The following is an 11,578-nucleotide window of genomic DNA, read 5'->3' as shown; positions in this document are numbered from 1 at the left end:
TTGCACATTAATATAAAGTTTAAATGTTATATTACTTTTAAATACGTAATAAATAACTAATTTTAATATATCACAATGAAAGGGTAACATCGAAAATATTTTAGAACTAAAATAGTTCGTATTAAATAAGACATTATTTAATTTTGTACACCCTACTAGTACAAGTTACAACTTGTACAAAATCCTAGCTTGTACACAGTATATCTGTATAATATATATATTTCATGCACCATTGAGAAATAACAAATATTTTTGTACTTTGGAAGCAAGTGAAATATTATGTTATGTTATGTACGTATGTTCAAAAATGCATAGCAGATCATCAGAGTCGTTTCTTTTTATTCCAAAATACATATTTAATAAAAATGCACATAAATCTCAAGGACTTTGGTACTGGTCAGAGAGTAATACTAATAGCCTAAGAAAGAGAGAGGGGGCATAACTGCTTTTGAGTATGATATTGAGAAGCTTACATGATGATACATAAAAGATAAGATAAATTGGTCAATGTCCATATTGAATATATTTATAGCGGAAATCATTCATAGGAATTACTTTTTCCTTCATACTGCATCATTTACTTATTATTATACATATTTTTAATATAGATAAACACTCATTAACAAGGTTGTGCCCTTATAGGTCTAGCGGTTCAAGCGGTTCCGGTTCTTGAACAGCTAGAACTGGAACCGGGAAAGTCGAACCGAGGCCGCAATAGATTGCTGATCGGTCTCGGTTCTTGTGTTTTTGTTCCTATATAAAGAATATGCAATATATATTATACAAAAATAAATTATCCCTCATCAATAAGTGATTTTTCTAAGTTTTTTTGTGCAATTGCAGTGTTTTCCAATGGGTTTTTTTTTACTTCGCAAGGATGATACAGTTGTATCTGAGTTCCAAATAGCTAAGGGCTTCTTATTGATCTGGAAAAGTGGTTTTAGGCATCAGACAGTGTTAATAAAAAAGGGAAGGGGTGGAGTAGATTATGGATCCAGGTCCGCCAGTAAGCTTTCGGGGCCCTATAATATATTTTTTTCATCTTCCTGTAATCCTCAATTCTTCCCCGCTCCCAAGCCTCCCATCACGGCTACACTTTGAAAACCATTATCTTAAGCAACCTTGGTTTTTGGGTCCTCCGGTAGAACATGGGGCACTACGCACTCTGCGTATAAGGTAGCTGCGTCTCTGTTTGTATCTAATATCCTGGGCCCGAATTGTCTAGCGACGCCCCTAGTTGCAAGTGCATGTTACCAAACTGAGCATGCATTAAAAAGAACCAAGACCGACGACTGGAACAAAGACCGATAAATCTGAACCAAATCCGTTGAAATGAAAGAATCGGGGCCGATACAACTGCTGAACCTGAACCGGGCACAACCTTGTTCATTATTATTGATACATTATTATGTAATAAAAGAAATGTGAGATATTTTTTATTTGATATGTTATAAAGTGACATTTAAGAGGGTTTAATTATTAATTCCCACTGCCTTCTTTTATGTCTCCACATGTTTTGTCAGCTCAAGTAAAATTTACCACCGTTAATAACTACGCATATGAGGAGGGGAAGAGAAAGATTTTGTTTCCTTCATATGATTAGGAGAAGGTGGAAATATAATCTTCTTTGTCTAAAAGCGATCCTCTAGAGTTCAGTTTATATTAATAAAAAAAAATCTATTAATAACTAGAATTTGATGGATCAGGTCGTAGGGGCATAGGTAGAGTTTGTAGAAGGACTACCCCCTGACTCTCAAGATTTATTATATGAACATGTACATTTTCAGGGTCATCCGAAGGGAGGAGGGATTGGAGCCCTCCTATTTCAAGAGATTTTTGTCTTCACCAAGGAAAAATTAGGGCTTTGTAAGAAAAAAATATAATGGGAGGGATAACTAATTCTCAAAAGATTTATTTTCTAAACTAAGCCCAAGCCCCCCAAAAAAAAAAATAATAATAATTATAATAATAACAATATATAATCCTGTGGATCCCCTGATTATATACTTATTTGTAAATAAATAAATACCCACTTCCTCGAACAAATTTCAAACTCTTGACCCCAAGGCCCTAGCGTCAACTTCAAACTCCGCCTATGTGTATAGAAGATGTGGAAAACATAGCAATATTTGGGTAATTATTTTTATTTATTTTTTTAAATTGTCTTAAAAAATAAAAGTCATAAAAGAATTGTATTTTATAAATTAAAAAAATGTCATTCGAGAACTGACTTTTTAATTAGAAATCCCAAATTTGTCCTGATTTAGTTATGATTAATATTGATGGAAAGTTTGCCCTACATAAAATTATCATATACAACCCCTGTAAGCCAGATCAGTAGCGGTTTGGGGGAGGGCGCACTTGTCCTAGACCCCGCACTCTAATGTAAAAATAGGGAACCGGTCGAAATTATTTTCTTTTAACAAGATTCTAAATTATTTTCTTTTAACAAGATTCTAAATTATTTTCTTTTAACAAGATTCTAAATTATTTTCTTTTAACAAGATTCTAAATTATTTTCTTTTAACAAGATTCTAAATTATTTTCTTTTAACAAGATTCTAAATTATTTTCTAAATTATTTTTTTAACAAGATTCTAAATTATTTTCTTTTAACAAGATTCTAAATTATTTTCTTTTAACAAGATTCTAAATTATTTTCTTTTAACAAGATTCTAAATTATTTTGTTAAAAAAGTGAATTAATATTTTAATAAATAAACAAGATTTTAAATACTTTTCTTAAAAAAAGTGCATGTATAATAAAATTCAAAATTATTTTCTTTAAAATTAGTTCCAAGATTCGAAATTCTGGGTTATTTTCAATATGAAAAAAATCAAGATTTATTTCCTTTCTTAAAAAAGAGAAAATTTGGAGCTAAATATAAAAAAGATAATAGCTCCCAATATTTATTTTTTTCATAGCTAAGACCCGTGGACGGTACAGGCTCTTAGTTAGGTTGTATTTTTTAATATTAAATGTTCAATAAAACATTTGAATGAAAGGAGATAAGATCATATATTTTGAAACTCAATTCAAATGATGACTACATATAAATACATAATAAATAATGTAATATTCTCTCCCAATTTAATCTTAATTGAAATGATAAAGATATTATAATTCAAGATGTGAGCATATTTTTGTTCAATGTCATTTGTTCCCTAGCATTATTTTATACATATAAGACTTTATATTTACCCCTTCCTTGATTTGAATAAGCTTATTAATTCATATATATTTTTATTAATTGTCATTCATACTACATTCAGTCATTGTATTTAATATTTAGTACCGTACCGGAAGCTTCAAAATCAATTGAAGGATTCAAAGGATAATTAAATTTTATTTTCTCCTTAAAAATGGTTGCAATTACACTAAGTAATAAGTACAAATCACAATGGAATATAGAGAACATCTTATTAGTTGGAATATATATATTTATAGTAGTACATAATATATGACATAGTTTGAGATTCGATCCCGGGTTCACTGCCAAAATTGGGGAAATATCAAGTTTCGAATTCTTATAAGTAGTACATGTTTTCTAAACCAAAATTTTAAGCAGGATTCAAATGTGAGGTTAGGAATACAAAATATACAATTGGACTTTGATATAGTCAATATCAAGTAGCTGCTGGTTATATGATTGTGCAATAACACGCATTCCGAGACATGGATATTTTGCTCAAAAATCAAGTTTCTGTTGCTTCGTAAAAAAAATCAAAAATATTAAGTACTTTGACTCAAACAATAAAGTAAGAAAGAAGTATATCCTGTGCATAATCGATTAACTTTCCACGAACATTACTCATTCTGTATTTTGCCACGGCCTCTCGTTATACATAATTTTGCATTAATTTTTAAATACGTAAATCGGAAATATTACGCTTGCTAGAAGAAAATTAAACACGTCAGCCTAAAAAATACTATTTCAGGTAAAAACGATTAAATTTTCAAGTATATATCTCCTAATGTTTTTATGTACTATCCATTTTAATGGCAAAAGGTTTTTTTTTTCACACGTCAATAAAATTAAGGAGTAGGGATAATATTTTTCTTTTTTATATATACTTAATAGTTATATATTCCTGTGCAAGAAATTTAATGATTAAGGTATCGATTCAAAGCATATTAAATTATCAATAAGATGATAGGTAATTCATGCCTGCAGAGTTTTCCTGTTAGTATACATGACTACCTAAATCCGGGCATTTATCGAAACGTGTTAACTTTGTATTAATGTTTATCACTTGAAAAATATTTTTTAAACTACCATTCCACAAATGTTATAGAAGAAACAACTAAACAGACAGTTTTATTTTAAAGTCCTGGGCACTATATATCATTTCAACATAAATTATGGTAAAATATACATTATAGATTCTATAAAGCTTCAAAATTTGGATTCCTAAATTTTTGTCTTGCAAAAACAACTATTTTTGGGGGGAAAATTGGTCACAAATTCAAATTTCTTGGCTAAACAACAAAAACTGCAGGATTGAAACTAAAAAAATCATAATCTAAACATATTTTTACTATAGAAAACACTTATCTAACAATTCTCATTACTTATTTCCTACCCTAAATATTTTTTTCACACTTTTGGCAAATCTTCAACCATGTCATATATATTTTTCATTAACTTCATAAATTGCATTATAACTGAAGGAAACGCCATTTTGTGGGCTCAAAGTTGATATTTTTATGCATAAAATGGACAAATTTCCAATAACCTTGATAAAACTCCATAATTGACTTTATGAATAAATAATAAATGAACACTTGCATTGAATACTACTTGATGTCTATGATAAACATTGATTTTTGAGAATTAAATCTAAGTAATATATACTAGTGAAGGGACGATTTAAAAAAAAATCATCCCCATTCCGATGCAATTCTGGTGAAAATTCCCGATCCCGATTCCTAAATATTTTAAATAATTGTGACAAAATACCATTTTTCTATCTATTTTTCCACCGAAATTTATATATATATATTTTTTTTTTTTTTTTTTGGGGGGTGTTCAAACAACACAACTATTGACAAGAAATAAATTTTTTGAAAAAAGCAAATAAAAAACCCATGTTTATTCTTAAAAATTAAGTTTTTGGGAATTTTTTTTCAAAAATCCACAGCTATTCACAAAAAAAAAAAAACCAAAAATTTTGAAGAAACATTTCTAAAATCCATAGCATTTCAAATATATCAAAATTTGAGGAGGTATGAGAAGAAAATTCAATTTTTGGATTAGAAAAAGCGCAATAACTCCGTGCTTATCCAAGAAATAGAAGTCAATATGGTGTCAACAAAATTCTACACTCAATATACAAAAACCTTTTTAAAGTCCTTGATTCAGTTATTTTTGATTTTTTGTAACATACCTATATATATGTATATATTTAAAATAAATCTAGACCTTTGAAGTTGTTGAATTAATAAGATTTATGTTATAGTATGTCAGATCAATTAATAGTATTATGAATCCTCTTAAAACGTGCTTGTTGTGAAGCGTATAAGTGTTGTGTACAAGTTACAATTTATATAAGCAAACGGTATAATTTGAAATAAAGTATTTAAAGTACTTGGGATGATGATAATGGATGATCTAAAGGACTTATGCCAAGAAAGAGTGAACAGGAAAAACTCTACAACAACGTATATAAAATGGAAAGAAATATGTTCTTATTTATTACTTACAAATAGTGTTAGTCAGCCATTATAATTCGGTCCAGTTCAGTCCGTTCTTAGGACTGGTCTTATCAGTCCTTCGGACCGGTGCTTTAAGACTGTCTATCCTTCGGACTGTCAGAAATCAAAAGCTGATTTAAAAAAAAAGATGATTGAAATCATCAAGGACCGAACTTTATAAGTTTTAAAACTGATGTGCAGGACTGAACTGGACGGGACTGCAGTCGTCAGTCCTAAATAAGGACTTACACCATACCAATGTTAATAGAAATACATTAATATTAACCTTGTACCACACTACTTACATGTACATACTATTATACGTTATGAAAATATTTATTGATTTACAAATTAATATTCATAAACGAAATAAGGGATTGATTGCCTGTCGAAAGTACATAAGCACTACTTATTAAACCAAGTATCAGTACTCTTGTTTTTGAATACTTAAATATAATTACTTAACTATAGGACTTATGTGCAAGTACCATTGTATTTGGGCCCATCCCTGATGTATAGTGTTGGAAATTAAAATAACGTCTCCATAATCTTTGCTACTAGTAATTTTCAAACAAGTGATCGAATAAACATATACCAACTAATTTTAAATTAATCTCAACCCATGGATTCTAAAATAAATTATTGCAATTTTAACTTAACTAAAAAAATATAAGCAAAATAAATAAATAGAAATGGATTTCAAAATGAAATTGTTGGAGATTTGACCCCGGTTTCACTGCCAAAAGTGTAAAAAAAAAATTTAAGGTAGAAAATAAGTATTGAAAATTGTTTTATAAGTCTTTTCTAGGGTAAAAATGTGTGTAGATTATGATTTTTTAAGTTTCAATCCTGTATTTTCTGCCGTTTAGCCAAGAAATTTGAATTTGTGACCAATTTTCCCCAAAAATGACTGCTTTTGCGTGACAAAATTTTGAAGCCTTATAGAATCTATAATGTAGATTTACCATAATTTATGTTGAAATGTTATATAGGGGCCAGGACTTTAAAATAAAATTGTTTGTTTAGTTGTTTCTTCATTAACTTTTGTGCAATGGTCGTTTAAAAAATATTTTTCAAGTGATAAACATTAATACAAAATTCACACGTTTCGATAAATACCCGGCTTTAGGTAGTCATATATACTAATAGGAAAGCCCTAAAGGCTTGATTTACCTACCATTTTATTGTTAATTTAATAAGCTTTAAATCAATACCTTAATCATAAAATTTCTTGTGCAGGAACCTTTAATATTACAGCTACTCACTAATTTTATAATACAATATCTAAATGTCACCAATAATGGTAAAAAATTATTCTATCAACGGATAGAAAAATAGTCCATAATTAAAATAATATATGTTGCATCAAAATAGTGAAAAACTGACTGAATTATTACAAAAATATTACTATAGTCATCAAAATCAGTTTCTATCCAATATCTTGAAGAAAAATTTATGTTTTCTTTTCTCAAAATAATTTGAATTAAGTTATACACTTAGAATTTAAATTTTGTGATCGTTTTTTGATGTTCTAGGAAAATCCTATGATTAAAAAAAACACATATTTTGTACAAATTCAACAATTCATTAAGTTTATATTTAGACTTTTGTATTATGAATGATGTAATAGATAGACATAACGGCTTTCAAAACGTAATAATAGAGGTAAGTAATAATTAATAATAATAATTTAAGTCTGTTAAACTCTTAAAAAACTTGTAAAGCTTGTAATTTTTCTCAGATATAAAAATAAATCCATGACTGATACAAGGCAGATATGTTTTAATAATGAGGCATAAAGGAATATTTCCTTCACGTGTTTTTCGAGAGGAGAACATCAAATTCTCTCCGCAGGATCTCTCCCTTCTCATCAGCTTTATCACAATAATAGTAGGCGGCATCAATGTTTTTGATGTCAAACAAATATCTTGCATAAGCCAAGCTTATCTCTTCTGTTAAAACTAAGGCGTGAGAACTATCAGGCAAACATTCTCTTTCCTCAAGAACCTGAAGGAACTTGGCGGCAAGGGGTATCATTTTACCTGAGTAAAGTACGTCTAAGACCATCACGTACTCTTTGAGCTTCATGTACATTAACAGAGCTCGTCGACGTCGATGGCTGGTCAAACAGTGATCACAGTATTTAAGAGCTAATTGTTTAAATTCCTCGTACTCTAATCTGGACTGTCCTAGCCAGAGTGAGGCCTCCCATTCATTGTATGATTGAAGGTATTTGCAGGCATCAAAAATCTTGCCTATCAAACACAATAAGTTAACACCTTCCCATATTTTACCTTCAGATATCAAATTCGTGGCAACCAGTTTAATAGTACTTTGTGTGGAGGTTGAAAAAGAGTCCTTGAGGGAAAGCACAAGGCAAGCTTTCAAGTTATCAACATAGTAAGATGGATCAGAGGGATCAATTTCCAAGAGAGATCTCACAACATCATCTGGATTTTCAACTAGGCATAAGAGTGTGTCTATTGTATTTCTTTTTTTGGATTTGTCTATTGTCTTTGTTAAATGAAATTTGAGTCTTTTGCTTGAGTAATCCACAAAATAATTTGACATAATATCGTAATTAATATCTAAGGAAGTAAGATCATTCAACGGTTCATTTAGAACTGCATTAGCCACAGTCCAGAAATCTCGTTCCCAAAGAGATTCACCCAAACAAACACTGCTCTCACAAGATGCAAGATAAGATCGCTCAAGTTGTGAATTAGAGTTGAGCAATCCTTTCTTTAAATCTGGATCCAATAAGTCAAATTGTATTTTTAAAGAGTCTGAGTAATGAAAAGAAAACTTGGTTTTCCAGGGTTGATGATGAATGGAAACTTTGAAATCCGCCCGTTTAGAAGAATTAGGGAGAAGAGAGGGTGAAAATGTTTTAAGGCGGTACACATCTACAGGTGAAGTGCTAGATTGAAGATTTTCAGTAAGGATTTTGATGCAGCCATCAGCAGTAGATATGACGGGACGATCAGAAGCAGCCCATTCAATATCCATTATTTTAACGGTGTCTCTTTGTGATCTCAACTCTCCAAGGAAGTCAAATTCACTATTTGAGAGATCCCAAAGACTCACACATTCAATGTGCAAAACAAATAATTTGTTGTTACCTCTACCTGGTGCAAACCGGATTTTTTTTATCAATCCACGATTCGTGGAGTGAATCTTTGACACTTTTTTTCTTACGTCCATACAATGTATATTACCCTCAGAGTCTCCTCTAATTATAAAATCACTTTTCCATGTAATGCAAGTGATGGGACCTGAAAAATTGAAAGGATATATATCATATATAGGTAGATTGAGGACGTCACATCAATATTGTATAAAGTTAAGTCGCTAAAGTTCTTACCTAAACCACTCTCCGGAGAAAGCTTGGATACATTTCGAATAGCATTGCATTCCACCGTTAAATTATAGAGCTGTCCCTCTGGATCAGTAAATATAAACTGCTCTTTTGCACTTGGATCCTTTTTTTGGATCTCATCACCTTGAGCAATGGGTTCAGAGGCCATTTTTCTTTTGATAGATTTTAAATTATGGATGGGGGACCACTCGAGAGCAGAGATGGGTGGAAATTTTTTTGACATTGTCGTCAAATGTGTCATTTTGTTTAAGTCCCACAGCTCTATAGGAGCATTCTTAAAAGTTAGTAAAAAGTATTGCTTTAAATGAGAGACCCGTAGCAGGTCAATAGGGCTTTCATTAGATCGATGAGTACGAATCTGATGTGTTTGGCCTGTTCTTACATCAGTGTGAACAAGTTCATTTCGAACAGAGTGCATGGACGACTCTCCACTCAAATTCTGAAATGCGTAGGATAATATGGTATTCATTCCTGTCCATTCCATGCCTCTGACAGGAAAAGTGTGGACTGCAAACTCCTTTTCAACAACTCCATTAGCTAAATCATAAATTTGAATTGTACCAGAGCCTTGCACAGCAGAAGCACCAGCCATTATAGGTCTGTATTCGGGCCAATTTTTTGAAGTCAAAGCAGGACACATACGAATAATAAGAGGAGGACTTGTAAGTCCAGTATAGACGCCCAAAGTGTTGAGTTTTAAGTTTCTTAGAGGTGCTTTGGAAAACGAGGGATCCACAAGCGCCTTAAGCATTCCTTTAGAGGTAGTTCTATCGTCGGAATAGTCTTGTAATTGCGATAAAAATACTCTGCCGTCCGTTGTTACAATTGCACAAGAATGTTCAGTGTTTACATTCACAGACATACCAATAAGTTTAGCTCCTTTCTGAAGTCTGAGCAGTTCGCCCGAAGCTCTTGTATCATATATAACTTCCTCAGAACTATAGTCCAAATTTTTACGCACCCTTAAGGTAACAATTCCATTGTCTTGAAGAACGTAAAAAGCATCTCTAGTATGACATGGATAAATGGATAAAATAAGAGAGGGCCCTCGGTCACAATAGGATCCTACGGGCTGACCCAAATCCAAGTCTAAGAGAAATATTTCTCTTGGGAAAACTAAAAATAAATGCTGGGGTAAAAATCGATGAAAGTGTATGGCAATGCATTCCGTGTCCCATTCATCATCATTTCCATCCGTCATAGTCACAATATCTTGCACGAAGCGTCGAATTCTAGAATTTTTACTAATAGAGGAACTACGCTTAGGCATTTCAAAATTCCTGAGATACAAGGGATTCCCATCGGAAATGGGAGCCTTTGACACATTGAAATCTTCCAAAAAGAGCACATAGTGACTAGAAAGGAACGTAAGGCGAGATGGATGGAAGGGATCAATGTCCATTGTCTTGAGGAACTCTCCCTCCATGGATCTTTTCCATACGAGGGAACTGTTTGTCGTATCCCACAGGTTAATAGTATAAGGAGGATGAAGAGAGATGAGGAATTGTCCTGTATTTTCGATTGAGCCATCTAGCCATTTCATGCCTGTTACAGATCGACTTGGATCCGTGAAATATGACTTAACTTCCGCGGATAAAACATCCCAGACAACGATGTTACCTGCATAGATTCCCACAGACATTAATTTAAAAAGGAGAGATGTATGTAGTTTTTACCCGCTGAATCCGCGGACGCCAAAGTATGGAGATGTGCAGTGCAGGTCTTATCAGTCAAGAAATGTGCTTGGGCCCATGCTACAAATTTCACAGGACTCCGATGCTTCTCTAACACTTGTATATTTCTCCCACACTCTGGATCTAATATTTGAACATAGGAGTTGACTCCATAGGCGAGCCAACCCCCCAAACTCCAATCCACAGCTCCAGCATTCCCAACATGAGAAGCAGTGCCAGTAAAAGTACGTGGAACGATTGGAATTAAGACACGGCGTTCATCCGTCATTCCGTCTCCTTTTCAGCTTCAAGTCAACTTGATATCACTTCATAGACTAATAGAATCATTCATAAGAAACCAATACAGAAGGCTAAAAGAAAAGTTGAGACTTTGATAATAATAAATTAATCATCGGACTATGAGTTTGACGTCATGAGTCACATTCTAGTGACACTCACCTGTTCTGTCTTCAACTCAAATCCATTCTCTATCTTCTCCTTGAATTCACAATCTCGTTTTTCCCTATTGGGAAGGAATCCCTGTTCAAGCTACTTCATCCAATGGATGGAAGGGTAAACGCTATGGCAAAAGAATCGGAGAAATAGTTGCAAAAGAGACTCTGGATTTGTCAAGAGAATAATGAATGACGACGAGTGACAACCTGCGTTCTGCAGAGTCTGAGTCATTCATTATTCTACGCACCCTCTTTTCTCTCTCTCTCTCTCCTTTTCCAGGTTCTTGCCTTACTAGCGCACTCCCTCCACACAATCTACTACAACTGCTATCAAGAGAGTGAATCGTCCTACGAATTGCTTAGATAGCCAGTTAGCTT

At 32.4% G+C, this 11,578-nt stretch overlaps 1 protein-coding gene and 1 long non-coding RNA gene across 3 annotated transcripts; one reads left to right on the top strand and one right to left on the bottom strand.

Moving 5' to 3' along the window:
* Nucleotides 1-4,232: 4,232 nt before the first annotated feature.
* LOC121122592 (uncharacterized) lies at nt 4,233-5,428 on the top strand. The gene is made up of 2 exons (XR_005865811.2): nt 4,233-4,364; nt 5,198-5,428. It is a non-coding gene; the product is annotated as an uncharacterized lncRNA (long non-coding RNA).
* A 1,829-nt stretch (nt 5,429-7,257) lies between these two features.
* On the bottom strand, nt 7,258-11,552 carry LOC121123241 (WD repeat-containing protein 11). 2 transcript variants are annotated; one of them, XM_040718368.2, is made up of 4 exons: nt 11,205-11,552; nt 10,749-11,116; nt 9,058-10,692; nt 7,258-8,968 (listed from the first exon to the last, which is right to left on the bottom strand). In XM_040718368.2, the coding sequence occupies exons 2-4, from the start codon at nt 11,032-11,034 to the stop codon at nt 7,506-7,508; spliced, it is 3,384 nt and encodes a 1,127-aa protein (XP_040574302.1). In that variant the 5' UTR covers nt 11,035-11,116; nt 11,205-11,552; the 3' UTR covers nt 7,258-7,505. The 2 variants fall into 2 exon arrangements, with proteins under 2 accessions (XP_040574302.1, XP_040574304.1); XM_040718370.2 differs by having other exon boundaries at nt 10,749-11,134; nt 11,205-11,465.
* Between the last annotated feature and the right edge of the window lie 26 nt (nt 11,553-11,578).

This window comes from Lepeophtheirus salmonis, chromosome 8 (assembly GCF_016086655.4).
Source record: "Lepeophtheirus salmonis chromosome 8, UVic_Lsal_1.4, whole genome shotgun sequence".
Classification (NCBI taxonomy): Eukaryota; Metazoa; Arthropoda; class Copepoda; order Siphonostomatoida; family Caligidae; genus Lepeophtheirus; species Lepeophtheirus salmonis.
This window is presented reverse-complemented; position numbering and strand designations above follow the sequence as displayed.

Bases quoted from the DNA above. Each gene is read 5' to 3' on its own strand.
- LOC121123241 (XM_040718368.2), bottom strand. From the start codon at position 11,034: ATGACGGATGAACGCCGTGTCTTAATTCCAATCGTTCCACGTACTTTT. The intron at 10,693-10,748 runs GTAAAAACTACA...GAATCTATGCAG, and splicing joins GGCGTCCGCGGATTCAGCGG to GTAACATCGTTGTCTGGGAT. The intron at 8,969-9,057 runs GTAAGAACTTTA...TCAATTTTTCAG, and splicing joins TTCTCCGGAGAGTGGTTTAG to GTCCCATCACTTGCATTACA.